The 25,275-nt window shown below is 39.2% G+C and overlaps 2 protein-coding genes across 9 annotated transcripts in view; one reads left to right on the top strand and one right to left on the bottom strand.

The window, feature by feature from the left end:
• Window positions 1–740: 740 nt before the first annotated feature.
• On the bottom strand, window positions 741–20,528 carry ddx42 (DEAD (Asp-Glu-Ala-Asp) box helicase 42). 3 transcript variants are annotated; one of them, XM_061905513.1, is made up of 18 exons: window positions 20,384–20,528; window positions 17,756–17,971; window positions 17,523–17,673; window positions 17,404–17,450; window positions 14,364–14,400; window positions 13,913–14,065; window positions 13,011–13,115; window positions 12,814–12,933; window positions 12,563–12,739; window positions 10,653–10,781; window positions 10,468–10,567; window positions 10,356–10,403; window positions 10,186–10,283; window positions 6,991–7,267; window positions 5,920–6,146; window positions 5,218–5,328; window positions 4,983–5,090; window positions 741–1,774 (listed from the first exon to the last, which is right to left on the bottom strand). In XM_061905513.1, exons 2-18 carry the CDS (start codon window positions 17,962–17,964, stop codon window positions 1,274–1,276), a joined length of 2,598 nt encoding a protein of 865 aa, XP_061761497.1. In that variant the 5' UTR covers window positions 17,965–17,971; window positions 20,384–20,528; the 3' UTR covers window positions 741–1,273. The 3 variants fall into 3 exon arrangements, with proteins under 3 accessions (XP_061761497.1, XP_061761498.1, XP_061761499.1); XM_061905514.1 differs by having other exon boundaries at window positions 17,756–17,966; window positions 20,384–20,523; XM_061905515.1 differs by lacking the exons at window positions 14,364–14,400; window positions 17,756–17,971; window positions 20,384–20,528 and having other exon boundaries at window positions 17,523–17,613.
• strada (STE20 related adaptor alpha) overlaps window positions 20,458–25,275 on the top strand; it is an 18,745-nt gene continuing 13,927 nt past the window's right edge. Inside the window, exons 1-3 of one of the 6 annotated variants that reach the window (XM_061905519.1) lie at window positions 20,464–20,610; window positions 23,983–24,041; window positions 24,252–24,309. In XM_061905519.1, the coding sequence (XP_061761503.1) occupies window positions 24,030–24,041; window positions 24,252–24,309 (70 nt within the window). In that variant the 5' untranslated portion in view covers window positions 20,464–20,610; window positions 23,983–24,029. Of the gene's footprint in view, window positions 20,611–23,982; window positions 24,042–24,251; window positions 24,337–25,275 lie in introns of those variants that run through there. The other 5 variants (XM_061905518.1, XM_061905520.1, XM_061905522.1 and 2 more) reach the window with 5 other exon arrangements.

Raw genomic sequence — 25,275 nt, 5'->3', positions numbered from 1 at the left:
TTTTGAACATTATTTTTAGGAATTTCATTTGGAATTATGATTGATTTTAATTTGAAACAGGTTATGATTTAAATTTGAATAATTATTTTTATGGTGATATAAGTATGATTTTCATATTTTTATGATTTTATTATTTTTAAAATAATTATATCTTATGATTTTAATTAGTTTGAATTATTTCATTTTATGATTTCAATTTTAATCATGATTCTATTTTATTTTGTGCTTAATAATTTTATTGGTTTTATATATATATATATATATATATATATATATATATATATATAAAAATATTTTTATGAATATACTTTAAAATATGAATATTTATTTTTTGCCTTCTTATATTCTGTGAAGCACTTTGAATTGCCTCCTGTATTAATTTGCTGTAGAAATAAACTTGCCTTATCTGTACGCTATGAGGCAAAAATGAACTAACTTGCCCGGGTAGCATCATTTCCTAATATTAACATCTGTTGCTACTATCCGATGTAAAAATGGTTGAATAAACTGAAACCCTATTATTGTAAACTAAGCAGCTGGGATAGGCTCCAGCACCCCTGTAAGGGACAAGCGGTAGAAAATGGATGGATGGATAGAATCACAATTTGACAAGCTAAGCTTTTCTGAAGCCACAAAGTCTGCTTGTTTATTTGTCGAGATTCAAAATAAAGCAATCATCAGCAGCTAAAAGCAGATGTGTTGTGCGGGTATATACTGAAAGTCGTAAAAAAGTACAGGGCTAGACTTCAGGAGTCTTTATTGATCAAACCATAATTTGTCTGAATGAATCTTTCAATCCCCTTTACAAAAACAATTGTGAAAAGCACAAACTAATGCCAGGGGAAGGCACTTCACTAAGACTCAAGTACGAGAACAGCCGTGTTTGATATCTGTTTGCCTTTAGTATAAATGACAGCTTTATTTTACTAAGAAATGAAACTGCAGTGTTAGCTTTGTTTTACAATGAGATGAAAACAAACACAAACATCGAATAAGTGTAGTTTGCAAAGAGGGAAGCAGGTCAAGAGCTGGACAACACAGCCAACCTGAGCTGACTGCCGACAGAAGAATGAATGTCAGTCGTATTGCTTGGTGCTACGGACCGACAATAATATTTTGGATGGGATATGTACAGTTGTGCCAAGTTTGACTCTCTGCCTTTGATGAACGCTGTCGTTTATCAAGTGTCCACATCTCCATCTTGTGTCGAATATGCTCAAGCTCGCTGTTTTGACAAACAAGTCGACTACACACCGTTTCCTGACTGTGCCGCTTAGTTGTCCCACCTGCTCTTTCGACGTTTTGGTGGCTCAGGGACCGCAAAGCTGTCATCTCCTTTGTTCCTCTCACTCTTTCTGTCCTGTCGGTCCCGCCGGCCTTCTTCCCCGTTGCGACTGTCGCCGTGGCGGCTACTGCTGTGGCGATCCCGTTCGCGATCCCGGTCTTTATCGCTGTCATGACGATCGCTCCTGTCTCTGTCGCTGTGGCGATGATGGTGACTGTCGCCGGCTTTGTCCCGCGAGCTGTCCCTCGGCGAGGATGTGGCGGGAGGAGGATAACTGCTCTGAATGGCGGGCACCGAGCTCAGAGAGCCGGCGCTGGTGAAGCCCGGCATGGCGAAGGTGGAGGCTTTGGCCTTCTCCGAGCCGTTGGCGGATTCTGTGGGCACGGAGCTCAGGCTGCCGGCGCTAGTCCAGCCGGAAGAGCTGCTGGACTTGGTGCTGAGCTTTGGAGGGTTGCCGGACGCCGCCACAAAGTGACTCTTGTACTGAGCCTGAAAAGAAGGATCCAGAATTAGGGCTGAGGGATATGGACGAAAAAGTATATCTCCATAGATTTTTACTTCAACTCGATATTCGATTTATATCTCGAAATATTTTTCGGTGAAAGTATGCATATAAAGATATTCATTTTTGAGCGATATTCAGTGGAATTGAAGTGAATGACAATTGTACTTTCAACACTTTTATTAACCCAGTTAGTCAAGATGGGTATTCAGTAGGGGTGTAACGGTACATGTATTTGTATTGAACCGTTTCGGTACGGGGGTTTCGGTTCAGTTCGGAGGTGTACCGAACAAGTACACATGCTAGCAGCGACCGGGCTAAGACAATATGTAAAAGCCAGAGCTGGAAGACCCTCTTGCCTCGTTAACATCTCCTGTTTGGGAACACTTTGGCTGCGCGATACAACAATGGAGGACGGAGGTTTGCCGATATTGTTCAGCAGCTGCTTCTGACAACACGTCAAACATGTGTTGCACCTTTCCTGTTTCCGGCTCCCAGACCGTAGTCGAGGAGCGCAGGGGAAACACTTATCCAGGGCTGATGTATTCTAGCGGGCAACACCTTTCACTCTACCTGGCAGTGGGTCTCCACAGCTACGGACTCCAGGGTACCAGAAGAGTCCGGCGATTAGTTGAAAATCGTGGCTTTATTGAGGTCTTGCACACAGCCAATCCAACAAAATACAAGCCACTCCCTGCACTCACGCTACCGCTCCCTCACCTTGCTCGCCCACACACTCACCTCACATCTCCCGTTCAAAGGCAAAACCCAGTAACTCAATTTTGGTCAAAACTGAGCTGATAATAATTTTGGAATTCCTAGGGGATATGCTTTTCCATTAGTGTCTGCGATATTGTAATTTGTTCCGTAAGTAAGCTGTTACGCGCATGGCAGGACCTAGCAACTACCACATAACCGCGTAGATACAACCGAAAAACCTAGTATCTCAAGGGACCAATCGGAGCTTCTTTGTCAGTCGCCTTATTGTCTTTAATGAGACATTTGCACGAATGGGGGCCGACGGTCAACCTGATTATGTGATATTATGGCACGAGGGGATATTTGGAAGACTGGCCCAGGACGTTGCAAGCACATTCATTAAATGTATTGTTCTTGATTCTTCCCCCTGCATACACTTTTGGGCAGATAACTGTGGAGGTCAAAATAAAAACTGGATGCTGTACACGGCTCTTGCCCAATGTGCAAACGCAGAATGGGGCCCACCCGAGATTGTAATAAAATATCTGGAGAAAGGGCACACGTTCATGAGAGCAGATTCAATCCATGGCTCAACCGGCAAGAAAATGAATGCTCAAGAAAACATCTACACGTTTGAGGACTTTGTAAGACAGCATCAAGATAGATTGGTTTTCCTTTGTTTTCTCAAAATCAGTTGGAAGTGAGTTACTAAGTTTTGCCTTTGGACGGGAGACATGCTATCACATATTGAAGGGCCACACATCTGCGGTCCCTTACAATGTTTCTCAGTGTATAGCATTGGGTTGAGTTTTTGCTTGCTCTTATGTGGGATCTGAGCCGAGGATGTCGTTGTGGCTTATGCAGGCCTTTGAGACACTCGTGATTTAGGGCTATGTAAATAAACTTTGATTGATCAATGTCGGCCGTAATATTGGCACAAATATTACGTCTCTAATGGTTAGGCTGATGTTAAATAGCAGACACAGTCAAGAAATGATCTTGGATTGGGCTACAAACACGACGCTACTACCAAGAATGTATTGGGGCGGATGCAGGTGCGAAGCAAAGAAAGACTGGCGGGACATTATTTTTTAAGGAAGTATCAAGCTGGTGGCTATTTATTGCCACCCAGCAAATTTCCGATTGCTAACATTAGCATTATGATTTTGATTTAAGCATCGAAAGGTACTTACTAGTTTAGCAGAACATAGGTCTGAAATTCTTCGTCTTTGAGCACACGCCAGCAAGTGAAAGCTGGGCCAATGTTGATCCTGACTGTACTTTTATCTGGGTAAGCTAAGTTTGTATTTATTTTGTCTCCTCAGACAAAACTTTGTTTCTTTGGTTGTTTTGGAGTTTCGACCATTATAGCAGTAATTGCATGTACGTATTTGCATCGACTTCCGTTTTTTTAACGAATGGGGAAAGGGGGAGTGACCTATGCCGCAGGGTTTCTGCTACCCTCTTCAAAGTCGCTTAGTGCCCGCAACAGCAATACAGACCCCTCAGGCCATGGCAGAGGTGTCATTAGACTAGTTGTAAATCCAGTATAATCCCAAAATGTTTGAAAATATTTCATGAAAGTTGAGACGATATGTAGTGCTGCTTTAAGTTGCAGGTTCAAGACATTAGATGGCAAAACAGGCGCGTATGAGGTAGGATTGGGAATCTTTGGACATTGTACGATTCGATTTGATTCGATTCTTGGGGGTAATGAGTCAATTCAGAATCGATTCTCGATTCAAAACGTTTCTCGATTTAAAATCAATGTTTTTTTTTAACAACATTGTATGCCAGTTCTATGATCACCTACATTCCTCGAGAAAAAATAGATAGACAGCTCTGATTGTCTTTATTGCTTAAAAGATAAACAGCTCTGATTAATTTATATATTACTTGAAAGAAAACTGGTTTTGTTTCATAAAATTCGACCCAAACATTTAATAAAGTCCAAAAAGGCAACAAAAGAAGTATCAAACACATTTCTAATCTGTACAGATTGTAAAGGCATGTACATCAACAATATGATTTACCTGAGTGGCGAGAGAGGACAGATTAAGAAAAAAAAAATCGATTTTGGATTTTTTTGGTTTAGAATCGTTAAAATTAAGAATGGCGATTAATCAAAAAATATTTTTTTTGTTGACACACCTAGTATGAGGTGTGTTGTGAAGTGGAGTTACGCCACACCTTCAGTTAAGCTACGCTACACACACATTTCTTTTAGCATTTGTTTATGAGCAAGGGTGAAGTGAAAGCGGCAAATCTGCATATATCACAGACTTTCACGACTAAATAAATGTATGGAAACACTGTAACATTTTTTTTAAGACAGCAGGCATTCTTCTTCGGCACAGACTCAGTGCTTGCCGAGGAACAAGTGTTGTCCCGTATTAAGTGACGACACCGAAAAAAAGCAGATCTTTTTTGCATGCTGGTATCGAAGTATCGATACTTTTGACAACCTTAGTTTGTATAAATCTAGTGGAGGTCTACCTGGAAGGCTTGTCTCATTGCAGATACGCGGTCTCCCATGGCTCCAGAGCCTGGTTTACATAAGCCTTCGTAGCTGCTCATGGACGACAACACACTGCTGCTGCGAACCTGGAAGCGACAACACAATCCTATTTATGTTGCGTGCCAGAAAAAAACGCAACGCTGAAAAGGTAAACCTGCACTGGAATGTCCCTCAAAGTCAGCAAGAAGTTAAGAAAAATCTTTCGCTACTCACAGAACTGTCAGAACCCAATCCTGGTCTCTCTTTATAACCAAGACCTCCTCCGCCGATGTTCAGCCTCTTTCCTTGGCCACCTTTAAATCTGGATTTCCTGAACCAAGGATTCTAGAACAAAGCGCAACATGTCAAATGATTTACATTTACTAGTTCTGCAGAAAATAAAACATATCACATTAATCTTGATTTACACAAACATGATGAATTATTTCTACATTTTAAAGAATTGACTTCACAAGCTGCAGGAATCGTGCTGGCCTCAATTACTGAAAGATAGTTTTGGTGTATTTGTCAGAACTATCTTATTAATTATTTATTTTTTTACAAATGTGTTTATGGGATTTTTGACATTCCGGAAATACAATTAAACAAATGCAAATGTTCTTCTTTTTGGTCGGAGCTATCTTTAAAATGGTTACCCGTCGCTCATGCTTTTGTCCACCTTGGTTTACATGGCATCCATGAGTATCGAAACTGATAGTTAACTTGACGTGTGTGCCGAGCTAACAACCGTTGTCCTCCAATCCCCTTTCAGGCTGGTACTTTATGAGACCATTAAACGAGAGGAAATTATACATGTCTGTGCATAGATAACGAAACAGGGTGAGCTCATCATGTGTGTATCTCTAAAGGCAAAACAAAGGCCAATTCTATAGCGTTCTATTCTGCTTAAAGGTGATAAATATTCCTCTAACTAACCTGCAAGGCTAAGTCCATCAGCTCTTTAGAGACGCTCTGATTGGCACCTTCCAAGTTCCGCACAAGGTCCCCGGCGAACGCGGTATCCTTGCTGGTCAGAAGGGTGTAGGCTACGCCTTTCTCGCCTGCACGACCTGTTCGACCGATCCTGTGCGTGTGTGTGTCGATGTCTCTCGCCACGTCGTAGTTGACCACTGTGCGGATGGACGGGATGTCCAGACCACGAGCTGGGAGGGAAATCATGAAGTGACTGATTTGATTGGAGAACCATGACAGGGGTGTCCAAACCTTTTCCACTGAGGGCCGCACACTCAAAAATCCAAGCATGCAGGGGCCATTTTTAAAACCAATACACTATATAGTTCTTTTAAGCTATAGTTTGGTCCCGGGGACCCAAAGGGTGTCAGAAATAAAAAAAATATATATTTTTTTTTAATTCAATGCTTAAATCTGTATGTACATCAACTTCAGGTCCATACAAAGTTTTTGTCAAAACTCTGTTTTTTATGGCAAACACAATATATGCAACATTTTTACCCCAAAAATGTTCAAAGTGGAACATTTGATGTTAAGTAATTGGAGCCTTAAAAAGGTCAATAATTCAGCACACTATTGATTTTAATTCATTATTATTTCTGAAAAATGACAATTAAAAAAGAAAATATTTCTTAACTATCAACACTTGAGTCTCTAGATTAACTTAAGATCTCTCCGTCGGTTATAAACTTGTATTATTTTTTTCTCGTTTGTTATATCTCCTTTTAGTCAAATAAAACTATTTTTTTTACATGGCAAAAAATTCCATAATTTCCCCAAAATATATGAAGTAATTGGAGCCTTGGATAATTCATAACAACATTGATTTTGATTCATTATTATGTTTTGAGCAATGATAGCTATAAAAAAGAAAAACAGTCTAGATGGCAGCTTTCTGTTATTAAAGTCAACACTGCAACTTTTTTTTAGAATGTGCCGTGTGCTACCAGGCCACACTTTGGACCCCCTGTGCTGGATGATACCAAGCCACTCCAGCTCTGCAGGTGGCGGTAATGCGATCGGATCTGAACTCACCGGCAACATCGGTGGCCACCAGGACGGGCAGATTCTTCTTCTTGAAGTCGCTGATGACCTTGTTCCTCTCGCTCTGGTCCATGTCTCCGTGCAGGAGGCCTAGGCTGTAGCCCTCCTGCGTGAGGTTGGTGGCCAGCTCATCGGAGTTGGCCTTCTTGGTGACAAAGATGAGGACCGAGCCGGCAGAGGTGAACTCCACCAGGTGGCGTGTCAGCCAGCCCCATTTATCTTTGGGGCTGAGCAGCATCTCCACCACCTGCGTCACGTCCTCATTGGCCTGGCGCACACAGATGTTAAAAATAGGCAGCATGGTTAATCACTTTATACGGTTTAACCTAAAAGCATAACATGCATAGTTTTATATTGTTTTAGTACAACAGAGAGAGGATTTGTTTGAAATGTTATTAAAAGTGCAAACTACAACCATGTGGCAAATCTCTTGAGGAAGATTGCAAAGAAAAATTGGTGTTACGGATGTAACAGTTCACAAAAAATAAACATAGAATTTCCACTTTAATGGCGTGGACGGAATCATGTAATTTATGTATCAAAATTATTATTGTAAGTTTTGGCTTGAATTACAGCTGAATCTTGATATACAAACCCCTCTTTTTGTCAACTTTTCGGTTTATGAATTATTAGATTAAGCAAAAATGTGCCCCTCTGTAGGTAAATGCTCCAATCGTTCAGTGTCCCGATGTCAACGATTTTGTGCTTGCTCCTATTGAAGATATAATAATAATAATAATAATAATGGATTAGATTTATATCGCGCTTTTCTATTGTTATATACTCAAAGCGCTCACAGAGAAGTGGGAACCCATCATTCATTCATACCTGGTGGTGGTAAGCTACATCTGTAGCCACAGCTGCCCTGGGGTAGACTGACGGAAGCGTGGCTGCCAGTTTGCGCCTACGGCCCCTCCGACCACCACCAATCATTCATTCATCATTCATTCATCAGTGTGAGCGGCACCGGGGGCAAAGGGTGAAGTGTCCTGCCCAAGGACACAACGGCAGCGACTTTGATGTCCATAGGTGGGAAGCAAACCTGCAACCCCCAGGTTTCTGGCACGGCCGCTCTACCCACTACGCCATGCCGACCTGTGGGCTTCGTACCACAGAATTGTTTTAATTGTGATGAGATCAGTGACGTGCGGTGAACTAAACAATAGGTGAGGCATATATACTTTTGGAGTTTTGTTTACTTAAATTCATACTTGCAGCTCTAGTTATTGTTGATTTAGGTTGCACATTAGAGTAACAGGAAAAATAAAAGGAATTATTCGCTTTCATAAAAACGTTATCATAATGATATTATGTTATGATAAATGGGTCCAAAAAGTATTAGATACAATTGTTATCAAATACTTTTTGCTCCTATTTGCTTTTAACAAAATAAATCAAGTATTTTGAGTGTATGTTACCTTTCTGTATTTGTATCTGAAGCAGCAATAGCTATCCTCCATGAAAACCTACTTTGTATGATCAGATTAATTTTGTCTTAAAGTCCAGTCTAGAGAAGTATTTAATCTTGGATACAGTATATAATCCTCCATATTGGCAGACACTATCATTTAATTCAATTTCATTCCAAGCAATAAAACAATATTTTTGCATCTGACAAAAAAAAACCATAAACACTGTCTTGCTCGAATAAAAACGGCATGTTTGTTATAGATACAGTTAAAATTAAAACATTTAAAAAAAATGTTGGCTTCCTCTGGACAGACAAGTGTCTGCTAGCTTGAGAGCCCCTACTTCTTTACAGTGTGGCGAGTCAGAGTACTGCTGAGGCATTGAACTGCAAGTTGACAATATATCGCTCCCTACTTTGAGGCAGCGGTACTTGCTGCCTCATGGCCTGCCTTTTCCCTGGGGCACTCGCACGCACACACTCAATACACTTTGTGTGTAGCTGGAGGCACTCCTTGTGGCTGCCTTACTTCTCGTCTGCCTTGTTATTTTCGTTAGGAAACATTTTGACCATGAAAATAATCAAAACATACAGGAACCACAACAAAATCACATCGACCAAAAGAAACATACCGGTATTCAGACTTGTTTTATTTTATTACAGGTACTTTGTTTTTGAAAATTTCATGGTTAAGCCACGTGGTGGCAAGGTGAGGCACTGCCTCACTTACCTCCCCTGACAGTACATCACTGGATGCAATTGGAATTTTCGACAAAAAAGAAAAGGTTGCCAAAGTGGAGGACAAGACACTACATCTTGTTCAGCAGCATCTCTTCCAACAGCGTGCGCTCATGCACACACCCAACCCCTCATACCCCTAACCTCCCTCTCTGTTGGATCAATATTTTCCTTTCTTCAGCTGTTATTTTGCAGATGACGACGTAAAGTGGATATTCCTTTTTTACATGTTTATTATTGTGGAAATATGGTGGTTCCAGTAAAGGATTTTTGTGATTTTAGATCGTTTGTGAGGGCACCAAAGGGACTTCTGTGTGTGCATGTATTGGCAGAGCAGCGCATACGGGATAGTTGAGCTTGTAGTTGTTCTTTTGGATTGTTAATAAAGTTGATTGTGAATTGAACTTGTTGATCCAACATCTCCTCGTTGTGTTTGTTTGATATACAGTACTGTATAGCACGTGATATTGTGTTCAAAGTGTACAAACCTTCACTGAAATTTGCCGGAGCTGAAACCAATTATTGATATTTACATTGTTTCTTATAGAGAAATTCACTTCACTATACAAACATTTCAATTTACAAACCCAGTTCAAAACCGGATTAAGTTTGTAAATCAAGTTTCCACTGTTCTGGTCAAAATTGTTCCATGCACTGATAAATTTAGGGATTTTTGCATTTAATTAACAGACATTTTTATTTTGATTTAAAGAAAGAAAACTGTAGTGTGATTAAATGTTGTGCTTCACTGTATGTTAATGATATATAAAGAGCTTATGAAGACATTACAGTTATATTCTTTGCCTACACTAAGTCAAAAGTCTTTAGGATCCATTTTTAAGCTTTATTTCACAAGATTATTTTGTAAATAACCACAACGGATAAATGGTAATTATCGTAAAAATTATTTATAAACAGAACAATGTACACCGAACTGAAAACTGTGACTAGAATCGAACGGTGGATTCTGTGACGCGTTCCAGCCCTAGTGAGCGTTGTGGTTAATAATACCATGGCAGATGGCCTTTGATAGCACGTACCTCTCCAATGTCTCCCTGCACCACACGGATAGGATCCATCAGTATGTCTCTGGCTAACCTCTCAATCTTCTTTCGGAAAGTGGCGCTGAACAGAAGGGCTACGAGGGGAATGACGTCAAAATTTGAATGTTGACTAATTGTGATAGAATAGTGAAAGGAGAAGCACTCACTCTGCCTGTCTGGGCGCACGTGACTGGCGATGGATCGAACTTGATACTCTAAAAGTGAATCAAGAAAATGTCAACAAAAGTGCACAAAAGCTGCTTTTTATTTGCAACCTACCGAAACCCATGTCAAACATGCGGTCAGCCTCGTCAAACACCAGGTAGGACACTCTCTGCAGGGATGTGGCCTTCTTTTTCACATGGTCAATTAGACGACCCTGTGCAAAAAAAACATTGTCACTACATTTTGTATTTATTAATGATTTGAAGTCAAACAGACCAAAAAGGTGCTTTTCTTCTTACCGGCGTGCACACCACAATCTCTGCCCCTTCCTGCAGAGCCTTGGCCTGCTCCCACAGGCTGCCTCCTCCATACACGGCCACCGAGCGCAGCGAGTAGGCTTTGCCGAAACGTTTGCATTCTGCGTGGATCTGGAGAAGCAGGAAATCATAACTGAGGGTTGGCTTTTTAGTAGGGCTGGACGATTACGACAAAAATAATCATCACGATTATTTTGATTGTTATTGAAATCATGATTAATAACATGAGTATTCACACATTTGAAAACATGAGTATTTTACCACATAAAAATGTACTTTAACAAAAAGAAAACCTTAATATTTAATAGTCACAAATAAAAAAAAAATTTTTCGTTAATATTTTTTCAGTTTTTTACCTTTTACACTTATTTTACCATTAACGGGGTGTGTCCTTTTTGTTTCAGAACATTTTTTTAATAAATGTTTGTAAATAATGCTAAAATTCTCACAAATTTCAAAACATGAGTACTTATTTTACCACCAGAAATAAACTTGAAATAATAATTCACAAGAAAACCTGGATGTGAATTAGTAGCAAATAAATTAGTAAAAAAAATTGTGTTAAACATTACATTTAAATAATATGAAAAAAATATTACCTCCAAAGACATGCACCTGGGGATAGGTTGCTTGGCAACACTAAATGGTCCCTAGTGTGTGAATGTGAGTGTGAATGTTGTCTGTCTATCTGTGTTGGCCCTGCGATGAGGTGGCGACTTGTCCAGGGTTTACGCTGCCTTCCGCCAATTGTAGCTGAGAGAGGCATCAGTGACCCCAAAGGGAATAAGCAGTAGAAAATGGATGGATGAAAAAATTATGTTTACATATTACACTTATTTTACCACCACAGCGTGTCCTTTTTGTGTACTAATTTAAAAAAAAAAAGTTTGTTAAATACAAAAATACTCACATTTATTGGCGCAATACATGTTTGAACAATTCTGACCAGTACTTTAAGTCAAAGCGTAATAACTGTGTAAGATTATGCTTGTGTAAGGTACATTTTTGAAACCTTGATTTTGTATGCACAGTCAAACTGAATTTTGAACTTTTCTGTTATTGTGAAGGCGGGAAAGAAGTGTTCTGCTGTTCTGAGTTTGACAAGTAAGAAGACCTATTCAGGCGGTTTTTAAAACAAAAATAAAAAGAAAAGAAAGGGTGAGCCTCTCAAGTTGCAACTGCTGTCCTGATGCACATTGATCTGTCATTGATGTCGACAACAACACAAGCAGACGAGATGTGTGGGTGTGTGGATTGTTCTTGCTCAATTTATTTTCCTTGTTTAGTCGCTGTTTCAAGTGGCCGTCTCCACATTGTTTAGGAAGATGAATTTCGGGGATGAATGAGCGATACAGACCCCATTATTTTCCCAAACAAATTTTTCTTTATCTCATAATGACAGCATTTCACTCATATTGTCATTTTTTTGTCATTTTCTGCATTTAACTTTTGTTGGCCAATTCTGTGATTCTGTCCGCGGTCACGTAAACGCGCAAATGCCTTAGTTTTTGTTGCTGAGTTTAGTGATTATTGATTAGGTATACTAGCGATGTGTCAAATAAAAAGTAGCAACCATGGTGACATCCCAAACCATTCAAATTTTTCACACTATCGCACCTCATCTGTTTCACCGTTACAAGCTTAGGAATTTGCATGCACGTTAAAGTTAAAGTTTTTCGACTATAATATTTTTGGGATTAGATCTGAGGATGTTGTTGTGGTTTGTGCAGCCACTGAGAAATTTGTTATTAAGGGCTTTATAAATAATCTTTAATGGATTGATTGATGATCGCGAGAAGTCAATTTAAATCTAGATTAAAATTCAATAAATTGTCCAGCCCCTCTGTAAAAGACCTCTAAGAGGATCAAGTGTGAACAGCAAAGTGGCTTACCTGCTGGCAAAGCTCTCTGGTGGGGCACGCAATAACTGCAATGGGCCCCTCCCCGGCCTCCAGCTCCTTCTGGTCCATGATGTGGACCAGCATGGGCCAGATGAATGCGGCAGTTTTGCCACTGCCGGTTTTTGCAATGCCAATCATGTCGCGTCCCGACATAGCGATGGGCACACCCTGAATCCATGACACTTTGCATCAAACACAATATTTCAGCTTTAAAATTCACACCCAGAGTGCATTCACGATACCTGGCACTGAATTGGCGTGGGCTGAGTGAACTCAGACTTGCGGATCTGATGCATTAGCTGCTCGTCAAAGCTAAAGTGAGCAAAGCTGGTACAGGGTTTGGGGGGGGCTGCACCAGAAACCTGAAAAATGCAAACAAAACATGATCAATATTTCTTAACAGAGTCTTTGGAGACAAAACATTACAATGAATACTTACTCGCAAGTTAAGTTTTTGTCTTAATTCTACCACTTGAGTTCCGGTCAGAATGCTGAGCTCCTCGTGCTCATTGTAGAAGTTTTTCTCAAAGGGTGGGTAATCAATCTATTAGAAAAGTGGGGAAAACATCTTATTTATTCATATTAATTAGTCACTTTTACAAAATTAGGAAGTACATGATGAAATAATCCCTTTCATTTTACTATTACACTGTAGGTAAACACATAATAATGGGACTGTTTGAATGTAGCATGTTTTTACAACGCCTTAAAGTAAATGGCGTCACGACCTGACACTTGATCATATACCGGTCTGCCATAAAATAAATTAGCTTATATTTAGCACAGGTGTGTCCATTGTGCGGCCCATAGCTATTTTTTTAACAGCCTGTGGCACAATCATTAGCATGCCAGATTTTTTACACGGCACTAATGTTCAATTAAGGACACTTATATGTCTAACTTGTGTGTTCATCTGTTGTGTAGCTGCTAGCTCCTAGTAGCCTATAACCTACCATGTTTACTTTTTGTAAATGACTTGACTAAAATAAAAGAAACGACCAACCTTGTGTGTTTATTGTAAGACATTTGGATGCCAACTGGCTGTCCAACTTTGCACAAGTAAACACGCTTCAGGACTGATTGCATCAGCGTGTTTATATCAGAAAATTTAGATGCAAGCCAATATAATCCATTACTTGTTTTTTTACATAAATCGGACCGGGACACCCCTAGCTATGACACAAGCCAACATGTGGATATTTTGTTCAGACAGATATTGACCTACATTGGATTGGTGTTTTCATCTTTGTTGCACAAAATGTTAAAAAAGATTGCTGAACACTCCTAGTATGAAATATAGAAATACTTTCAAGTATTTTAACCATTTGAAAAGATTGGTACCTCTGAGTGGTCAATCGGAGGGAGGGGCATGATGATTTTTTTGGTTGTGGGAGCAATGGGGTTGCCGTCACTGTCGTAGTCCACATCCTCCTCCTCCTCCTCCAGGGTCAGGCCGGCTGTGGGGTTCTCAGCCATGTAGCGAAAGTAGGCCTCCTGCAGAAAGCACAAGGTTTGGTGTGAGAAACAGAGCTGCTCAACACAGCCAATAATCAGGACGATGACACACATGGTTTGTGTGAGATTGCTGATTGTGTCATGGCTACATCAACACATAACATGCTTTGTTTTCTTCTGAGAACAAACTAGGCAAAAAAAAAAAGTGAAGATCCAAATACAACCGATAAAGTGCTTTTATGATCATGTAGCAGGGAGGGGAGAGGCTTAGAGGGGGATCACTGTGACCAGCGATGTGATTTAATGCTGTAAGAAATATTGTGAAGGGCTCACTCACTTGTTCATCTTCTTCTTCAATGTCATCACGAATACCCCTGAAATGAAAAGCGGAGAAAAAAAAACTTCCCTGCGGCTCGTTCATACACCCAAAACAGCCCCCCCATCTTTGTCTGAGCACGCTCACTGTGCTTACCTGGTGGTACGCTAACTACCGCACCAAGGAGTATTAGGGCCACAACCAATGAAAAACGTATGTATTCCGAGACAAAGAAAGTTTATGTTTATGCTTTGCTAACAATGTTCTCATATTACTTTATTTTATATTTGAAAGAAATGATTCTGATCATTTATCAACTTAAACGCAAAGCTTTTTGGACTGGCTAGCTGACATAAAGGAAACTAAACTTCCAATTGTGACTTTGGCCAGAAGAAAATGGGTGGTAATAAAATGTTTTTCAACCTATACCAGTTTGTTAACATGGGCTTCCTCTATTTCTGCATATTTTTATTCTCAAATGTCTTTTCATAGGATATTTTAGCAACAGGAGTATTGTGTATGGCGCTGAGCTGATATTCAAGGGTTGGAATGTGAAGTAGAGATCGACCGACATGGTTTTTTTGGCCCGATACCGATTATTAGTAGTAGATATTTGGAGCAGATATTCATTTGCAGTAAAAGTTGCTTAACCATGAAGAGTATACGCCAGTAAACAACTGGAGTAGGCAAAGTTGTTTTGATATTATTATATTATTCATTATTTTTTCAGGAAGTGTCGGACCAGTAACGACATAATGTTTATGCTGTGCTAATGTTGTGGTTAATGTAGCAGCAAAAAACATCAGCGACTTTTACCTTTACTATGTGTGTCTAAGAGGGGCATCCACATTTGCATTTCAAAATGTAGGAAATCTCCTGGAAAAATTCGTAAAAACCTGGCATTTTTCAGCATCATAATATCTCGCCATTTACTTAATTTTAAAACAGTTTATGGATTTAGTACATTTTAAGGTTTCCTCATGAGGAACCCTGAAATATTTTGAACATTCAAAAAAGTTCTAGGCTCCTTTACGTAATTTATAGTTGGGGGATATTTCAAGCTGACTGACATAATTTCTTCCGCGATGTTACAGAAAGTATGAGAATGTGTAAGCTTCTGCCTGCTCTTCTCTACTTATATAACAAGTCTCCAACTTGTCAAGATATTTACACAAATTTTGGATTTTTTGCTAATGCAGCTGAGATAGGCTCCAGCACCCCCCCACCTGCCACCCCGAAAGGGAAAAGCGGTAGAAAATGTATGGATGGATATCTTTGTTGTCCTCTTAATGTCTATACATCTATGTCGCGTTATTTGATTTAATCACGGAACATGAAATTCGCAGGGCTCTTTTAATGAGCATTGCAGATGGAGGCTTGTTGAGCGACTCCATCTCTGCAGTAGTGAAAACAAACAACATGGGACCAGGAAACGACAGGAAAGAAGGACAAAAACTGGATTTTCGGGGAAACATTTGAGGTTTTGACAGGTGAGCCAAGGAAAAGTTATGTCGGCGACAGAGAAACAGAGGGCGCTGCGGTATTAGCAGCTGAGTGCATTGATCATTCTCAAAAAAACTCAAATAAATGCCTGGTCAGACATCCAAACATTTTGGGGGAGAAATATTAACAATAAGAGTAATTTTATCCTTAAATTAATTTTAAAAAAGGGGAACTTTTCTCATGCTAGGCAAAAGGTCTGGCGCTTGAGCAGTGGATTTTACTACCGTATTTTTCGGACTATAAATCGCAGTTTTTTTCATAGTTTGGCCAGGGGTGCGACTTATACTCAGGAGCGACTTATGTGTGAAATTACTAACACATTACCGTAAAATATCAAATAATATTATTTAGCTCATTCACGTAAGAGACTAGATGTATAAGATTTCATGGGATTTAGCGATTAGGAGTGACAGATTGTTTGGTAAACGTATAGATGTTATAGTTATTTGAATGACTCTTACCATAACATGTTACGTTAACATACCAGGCATGTTCTCCGTTGGTTATTTATGCGTCATATAACGTACACTTATTCAGCCTTTTGTTCACTATTCTTTATTTATTTTAAATTGCCTTTCAAATGTCTATTCTTGGTGTTGGATTTTATCAAATAAATTTCCCCCCCAAAATGCGACTTATACTCCAGTGCGACTTATATATGTTTATTTCCTTCTTTATTATGCATTTTCGGCAGGTGTGACTTATACTCCGGAGCGACTTATACTCCGAAAAATACGGTAATTATTATTATTTTTTTTTTTTTAAATACTGGGATCATATGTGTATATATTGTATCTGCTGATGTAGTTCTGTTGTAGTTAAAATTAAAAAAGGCCAAAACAGGTATGTAAAAATGACAAAAAAGGTGCCCAGTCGATAATCAGTCAATCTCTACTGTATAGTATACAGGATTGTTTAGTAGATGCCAACAAAAGGTTGATATGTGCACAGTAATCCTGTCACCGTGAAAATATTTTACAATATTATCTGCTCTGATTTCCTTATGTATCTTAGTTCCAATTACTATAATAATAAAGCTTTCGTATATGTTTAAATCTTTCTTGAGATGGCAAACGGTCTAAAAAAAAAGTAAATAAATGGGTGTAGAATACAGTGTAACACTGTAATTATTTTGAAGCTTCCTTTGTGATGAACTGGAAGTCACTGTGTGTTAATACAGTGTAACTAGACAGTAGTTATGTTGTCGCTCCTTAACCGTAATAAGTAAGTTGTCCACATTTTTGGAACAGTTATGATAGAAATAACACCTTTGGTTCGCAAACTTTGTCAACAAAACTAGTCAACCACGTACTGTGTGTCGACGTCGACATAATCGGGCACTTTATAAGTTGTTCGACATAAGAGGTTGGCGACAAAAGCAGGAATAACTTAAACAAGTTCCACGATATTGTTTTTTAATCATATTTTCAGAGTGGCTCACTGGCTCTAATACTCCTTTGTACTGTAGCACCAGACTGCAAATGCAGACATGTCGCTTAGTGCGCCACAAAAGACAATAAAGACACTTTTTTAGATAAAGATACAGAAGACATCTTACTTGGCCGCCTTTTCCTCAATTTTCTTAATGTCCTTTGCCGCTTGGTTCTGACAGAGAAGGAGTTTGAGTCAGAGAACGACAAGTCGAGTAGTTGATGTTTGCCAGGTGATTGTGCTCACCTCGACCTCAGCCATGAAGGCGTCGAGGGGATCGTCCTCGCTGTCTGAGCCGCCACCAGACTTCATTTGCAGCCGTGTAGGAGAGTTCTCAGCGGGGATGTACGGCAGGTCCACATTGCTGCTGGACTCCTCTTCATCGTCCTCAAAATACCTACCATTCACACGTTGGTGTACAAGTCATTCGCAGACCTTGTTGTTGTTTTTGTTGTGTGTACACAAGACGGAACACTCACGCATTCTCTTCATCAAAATTGCTCCTTTTAGTTCCAATTTTGTAGAATGATGGGAGTTGGCCTTTCCCGTAACCGCTGCTTGATCCAGGAGGCCCAAATGATGTGTGAGATGGTTTGGAAACTGGGGGCTCCTCTTTCTTCCCGGCAAGTGAAAATCCTCCAAAGCCGAACCCTCGCTTCACACCGGGAGCTCCTTTGTTCCAATTCATGGCTAGACTTTGAGAAAACAATCGGATTATCATCTCAAATCCATGCAATAAGAATAAAAATATAGCATCATAGTTTGTTTTGAAATCCTAATTGCTGTGATCACTTCCGGGGGCCGCGCACAAACCGCACAAATCCGATATATATAATAGATATGCACAATTATGTCGCATTATGTAGATAGATAGAAAGATAGCTAGTACTTTATTGATTCCTTCAGGAGAGTTCCATCAGGAAAATAAAAATTCCAGCAGCAGTGTACAGAATTGAGATATAAATTATAAAAGTGAATAATAGAGGTATAAATGGAAATAAAATAGAAAATATAACAATAAGAATAAAAATATAAAAGTAAAAATAAGAATACAACAAGAGGTAACTTGGCAGTAGTGACCATGTTATGAAAAGAAAAAAAATTAAGAAAAACGGTAATACTGTCGATTATATGAAATATTTGATATGTATATTGCACTGTTATTGAACCCATGCTCTGACGATTCCACAAAAATAATGTTAAAACCCAACCTTAAGTCTTGTCCAGCTGTTGACTGATATATACTATTCGTGTTTAAGTAACTTTTACAGCAAATTAATATTTGCCTTAAATATAGGTTATCGACTACTAAAAACGGATAATGGCCCTGAAAATACCATATCCGCATATTTCTGATTATTATTGGATATTATTATGAAATTAGTCCTAAATTTGGTCACAAAATAACGCTGACCATCATGTTGTTTATCAGCAATACTCTGTGGGACAATATATCATCCAACAACATTTTTAAAAACAACCCCTCTGTATAATTTGTCTTGGTTATTTCTTCATTTTAACAGCATGATGTAGACCTGTGGTGTCAAACTTGTTTTCATTGAGGGCCACATCGTAGTTATGTTTGCCCTCAGAGGGCTGCGTTTAACAATGCGTATTATATAATACATGTATGTCTTTATAATACAGTAAAAATATATTTTTCTACATAAGCTGCAAAAGTAAATTATTGCATATTATTTTAATGTGTGGCACTTTGAGCCTAGAACATGTTGATAGACGGTCTAAAAGTGATGTCTTCCTTCACGGATTTATACATTTATAAAATTGCAAAAAGAATCGCAATTTTAAAGATAAATATCGCGATTATCTCCCATGGGTTTGACCCACATCTGCGGTCCTCTCCAAGGTTTCGCATTATCATGCCGCTGGGTTGAGTTTTTCCTTGCCCTGATGGGGGACCTGAACCGAGGATGTCGTTGTGGCTTGTGCAGCCCTTTGAGACACTTGTTATTTAGGGCTATACAAATAATCATTGATTGATTGATTGATTAGGTTTTTTTCAAAATCATGCAACCCTATTATAGCCTATTGCAGTGGTTCTCAAATGGAGGTACGCGTACCCTTGGGGATACTTCAAGGTATGTCAAGGGGTACGTGAGATTTTTTTTAATAGTCTAAAAATAGCCACAATTCAAAAATCTTTTATAAATATATTTAATGAATAATACTTCAACAAAATATAAATGTAAGTTCATAAACTGTGAAAAAAAATACTGCAATGCAATATTCAGTGTTGACAGCAAGATTTTTTTGTGGACATGTTCCATAAATATTGATGTTAAAGATTTATTTTTGTGTGAAAAAAAGTCAATATCGCACAGCCCTAATTGAATCACTTGTTTATTTTTGAGCAAGTTTTTAGTTATTTTTATATCTTTTTTTTCCAAATAGTTCAGGATGGTCCACTACAAATGAGCAATATTTTGCACTGTTATACAATTTAATAAATCAGAAACTAATGACATAGTGCTGTATTTTGCTTCTTTATCTCTTTTTTTCAACCAAAAAGGCTTTGCTCTGATTAGGGGGTTACTTGAATTAAAAAAGTGTTCGCAGGGGGTACTTCACTGGAAAAAAAGGTTGAGAACCACTGGTCTATTGAAATCTGAGGAAAATACACATCACTGGTGTGTTTTTAACATCTAACTGATTTTAGTCTCGGTGTCAATATGCTCATTGATGAACAACGTACGTAAACAAAAACAATACAATATTTAATATGAACGTTTGTATATGTACAATAATATCTTGTGTACGGCTAAGAATCGGTGCTTTCGGCACAAATTCGGTTTGAATAAAGGTAGGAATATATCAAAAACTGAATAATTTAGCTACAGAACCAAGGCAAGGAGTTGCATTGTGATTATTACTTAGTAAATAACAATGTAAAGAAGACGATGACAACATTACACGGGAGAGTAGCATTATTAGCATTTAGCTGGCTCGCAAGGCCGCAAACTCAGCCCGTGGTGTCGGTGTGCACACTTTTCTCTGCAGCTGAAGTAATGAAATTAAAATGCACGTTACAAAAAATGTGTGTGTTACGCTTTGTAATGTCGCTCATGTCCACGCTTTTGTTCGTTTACCTGTGAGCTGCTATCCCACAAAACGAGCCACGGTGCTTGCTTCAGCGGAAGAAAACGTATACATCATCAACACGCGCCACTGTTTCCCTTTGTGTGACGTAGAACTCGCGCGACTCCAACGTCAGCTGTCAGCGGCGCTCAAGCGATGGCGAGCTCGTTTTGTTATCATGAAGTCTAATTTTTACCCCGTTGGTCATTTCCGTCCGGACATTGGTGTGCTATGAATGGTAAGGCAATACCTTATTTTTGATGTATACGAAACAACAAAAACTTACGTGACGGACACCGCGTTTAAATGTCAGTTAACAGGATGTTAGCATCGCTAGCTCGTGCTGTTCACCATGACAACTGCGCTCAGCATCTCACTAATTCCACCATTTATTTGGTGTAAAACATTTTCTTTACAAATATTCTCCAAAAGCCAGCAATATACGCGGTGGTGTGCTTTTGGTGTCGTAAAACAAATAAAATACTCCGTAGTAATGTGCGATATCACCGATTTTCTTTCTGATCCGATGCCAAGTAATCCATCCATCCGTCTTCTGCTTATCCGAGGTCGGGTCGCGGGGGCAGCAGCCTAAGCAGGGAAGCCCAGACTTCCCTCTCCCCAGCCACTTCGTCTAGCTCTTCCCGGGGGATCCCGAGGCGTTCTCAAACCTAGTCTTCCCAACGTGTCCTGGGTCTTCCCCGTGGCCGCCTACCAGCTGGACGTGACCTAAACACATCCCTAGGGAGGCGTTCGGGTGGCATCCTGACCAGATGCCCGAACCACCTCATCTGGCTCCTCTCGATGTGGAGGAGCAGCGGCTTTACGTTGAGTTCATCCCGGATGACAGAGCTTCTCACCCTATCTCTAAGGGAGAGCCCCGCCACCCGGCGGAGGAAACTCATTTCGGCCGCTTGTACCCGTGATCTTGTCTTTTCGGTCATAACCCAAAGCTCATGACCATAGGTGAGGATGGGAACGTAGATCGACCGGTAAATTGAGAGCTTTGCCTTCCGGCTCAGCTCCTTCTTCACCACAACGGATTGATACAACGTCCGCATTACTGAAGGCAGCGCACCAATCCGCCTGTCGATCTCACGATCCACTCTTCCCTCACTCGTGAACAAGACTCCTAGGTACTTGAACTCCTCCACCTGGGGCAGGGTCTCCTCCCCAACCCGGATGTGGCACTCCACCCTTTTCGTGGCGAGAACCATGGACTCGGACTTGGAGGTGCTGATACTCATTCCGGTCGCTTCACACTCTGCAGCAAACCGATCCAGTGAGAACTGAAGATCCCGGCCAGATGAAGCCATCAGGACCACATCATCTGCAAAAAGCAGAGACCTGACCCCCCGGCCACCAAACCGGAACCCCTCAACGTCTTGACTGCGCCTAGAAATTCTGTCCATAAAAGTTATGAACAGAATCGGTGACAAAGGGCAGCCTTGGCGGAGTCCAACCCTCACTGGAAGCGAGTCATGTGCAAACCTAATGTGTCTAGTAACTTTTTTTAAATATTCAAATGATATAAAATCACAGGGCAAAACAAATGGTCGTGTTATTCTGCAGTGAATGTGTTGTGTCATTTACATTCAACTCCGTATATAGTGTCTCCAAATAACCTACAGTAAAAGGTTGCTGTTTAATAATACTTAATTACTCATTTTATTTGCCAGTACTTTCTTACTTGCATATTAGATAGATAGATAGTACTTTATTGATTCCTTCAGGAGAGTTCCTTCAGTAATATTATGTACTTACCTCAGCGGATCAAATTAGTGTAAAGTTCCTCTTTGCACTAATTAACTCCTTCTGAATTATTTGTCACGTCTTATCTCTCGCTACCAAATCTTTTTCATATTTTTTATTGTTGCTGCTTATGGGACAGGGGTGGGACCAAACAAGCTGTGCTCTGTTCCAATTTGATCACTTCAGCAAATGCTTGTGAATTTTTTACATGTGTCCAGTAAAATTTAAAATGTTGTGTCTTTCAAGTGTTACTTCTCTTGGGAATCATCTTCAAACGATATAAATTCATTGGGAGAAATAAATGGTTTGATTATTCCGTTATTCTGTAGTGAATGCGTTGTCTTATTTATATTCAACTCCGTATGTAATGTCTCCAAATAACCTACAGTAAAAAGTTGCTGTTTAATAATACTGAGTGACTCATTTTATATGCAAGTAATTTTCTTAGATATGCTTTATGTACTTACCTAGGCGGAGGAGAACTCTTTCCCGCTAATTTACTCCTTCTGAATTATTTGTGACTTCTTATCTCTCGTTACCCAATCTTTTTAAAATATTTTTTACCATTGCTGCTTATGGGTGGGACCAAACAAGCTGTGCTCTGTTCCCATTACTTTTGGACAGTTAATCACTTCAGGAAAATGCTTGTGAATTTTTAACATGTGTCAAGTAAAATTTAAAAATAAGGTATCTTTCAAGTGTTGCTGATCATCTTCAAACGATATAAAATCATAGGGCAAAATAAATGGTTTAATTATTCTGCAGTGAATGCGTTGTCTTATTTATATTCAACTCCATATGTAGTGTCTCCAAATAACCTACATTAAAAGTTGCTTTTTGTTAATACTGAGTGACTCATTTTATTTGCCAGTCATTTTCTTACTTGCGCATTATGCACTTTGCTGGGCGGAAGAGAAGTCTTTTCCACCAATGAGATTAAGTTCCTCTTTACACTAATTTAGTCTTTCTGAAATGTTTGTCACTTCTTATCTCTCGCTACCAAATCTTTTTTTTTTTAATTTGTTACTGTTGCTGATTATGGCACAGGGGTGGGATCAGACACGCTTTGCTCTGTTCCCATTCCTTTTGGACGGTTCAACAAAATGCTTGTGAATTTTTGACATGTGTCTAGTAAAATAAAATAAAATAAGTGGTGTCTTTCAAGTGTTGTTGCTCATCTTTAAACAATATGAAATCATAGGGCGAAATAAATTCTGCAGTGAATGTGGTGTTTTATTTATATTAAACTCTGTATGTAGTGTCTCCAAATAACCTACAGTAAAAGGTTGCTGTTTAATAATACTGAGTGACTCATTTTATTTGCCAGTAATTTTCTTACATGCGCATTATGAACTTACCTCGGCGGAAGAGACGTCTTTCCCAATAAATTACTCCTTCTGAATTATTTGTCACTTCTTATCTCTCGCTACCATCTCTTTTTTAAATAATTTTTAACTTTTGCTGCTTATGGCGCAGGGGTGGGACCAGACAAGCTTTGCTCTGTCCTTTTGGTCGGTTGATAACTGTAGCAAAATGCGTGTGAATTTTTGACATGTTCCCAATAAATTGAATTGAATGGCATTTTATTTAGTCAAGATCTCAGTGATTTAGTTACTTAACACTGTGTTCCTGTAAATTATATAAATTATCTCAAACAACTAAAGTATTAAAAGTATCGATATTTTGATTTGAGAAGGGATATTGGAGCATAAAGAGCTGTTATCGATATTTGAGTATTGAGCTGCTCATCACTAACTACCAGTCTTTCTTCACTTTTTGCCAGTTTTTGAAAACATTTTTTTACAGATTGTGCGGTACAGTTTGTGGGACTCAAAATTTAAATTAAAAAAATCCTTCCCAGGTATTGCAGGACATACTTTCCACATTGAATGACGCTGAAACGGATCCATGTCTTTCCTTGTAAGTCTATTTCAATTTCTACCAATAATTGAACTCAAAGCTTTTTTTGAAGTGCAGCATATTTGTTGCCATTGTGATTCACCATAATCATCATCATCATTCATTGCTTTCAGGTGCGTTAATCTTTCTGTGCAAACTTCTCCTTACACTTGCTTGAATTGTCCTTCCTTTTCTCCCTGTTTGTCTGTCGATAAACCGTCTGTCTGTCAGCGTTGGGTGTCTGAGAAATTGAGTGTGGAGAGCCTGCGGGATTTGGAGTTATTTGGAGGTAAAGTCCAAAGCGAAACAGAAAACGGTAAAAGAGCCTTTTTAAGACAGACTAACAACACATTGAAGGAATCACCCTTAAAATACAGCCACTAAACATTTCATACTTGCATATGTTGGGTTACAATCGTCTGCCACTAAATGCACTCATTTATGATCTATTTTTGTACCTTTGATGCTTTTTCACCCTGTTGCACTTAGAAAAAAGGTAATTGGAGTCTTTTAATTAATAGGCCTTTTTCCACCAAAAGTTCAGTTTTAGTTCCCGGAACTAAATGTTCCTGATGACTTGTTGTTTTGTGTTTCCACCGCATCTCACAGTTCAGATTAGTTTATGCAAATCAGACGGATGATGTACGGAGGAGTGGTTTAGCACAGAAGTTCTTAACCTTTTTTAACCCTGGGGCACAAGTTTTTCCACTACAGAGGGGCCTGGGGCCCACTGAAATATTAACAATGAATTAGTAGTCTTACCCTTGATTTTAAATGTATTCAATAGTTATATCTACCCTACTTACAGTTTACAACATTTCCAAATGATATGAAACCACATGTTAATCACAAAGATTGTTTTTTAACACATCAACCTTAGGGTTAGGTCAGGCTGATTAGAAAATAAACACTAATCAAATATACTACATAAAAAGGGACTCATAAATAACTGACAAAGAAATGCATTTACTTAAAATTATGTTGTGTTAAAATAAATAAACCAGACTTCTTCTGCTTGTGTGATATGGTCATTACTGCCATAAGTGGTGGAAATGTGTAATACGGCCCTTTTTTAGTGGCCTAAGAATGAGGGCCAGCCCTATATCAAAGAAACACATATTTCTTCACTGATACCAACTATGTGAATAAACAGACAATATTTGGTCTTATTTCCATCCATCCATCTTCTTCTTGTCCGCAAGGTCGGGTCGCGGGGGCAACACCCTAAACTGAGAAGCCCAGACTTCCTTTTCCC

This window comes from Nerophis ophidion, linkage group LG07 (genome assembly GCF_033978795.1).
Source record: "Nerophis ophidion isolate RoL-2023_Sa linkage group LG07, RoL_Noph_v1.0, whole genome shotgun sequence".
Taxonomy (NCBI): Eukaryota; Metazoa; Chordata; class Actinopteri; order Syngnathiformes; family Syngnathidae; genus Nerophis; species Nerophis ophidion.
Note: the sequence above shows the minus strand (reverse complement) of the source record. Positions and strands in the feature narration are given on the sequence as shown.

Bases quoted from the DNA above. Each gene is read 5' to 3' on its own strand.
- ddx42 (XM_061905513.1), bottom strand. From the start codon at position 17,964: ATGAATTGGAACAAAGGAGCTCCCGGTGTGAAGCGAGGGTTCGGCTTT. The intron at 10,782-12,562 runs GTAAGCCACTTT...CTGCTTCTCCAG, and splicing joins CCAGAGAGCTTTGCCAGCAG to ATCCACGCAGAATGCAAACG. The intron at 5,329-5,919 runs GTTAGTTAGAGG...GCTTTGTTCTAG, and splicing joins TGATGGACTTAGCCTTGCAG to AATCCTTGGTTCAGGAAATC.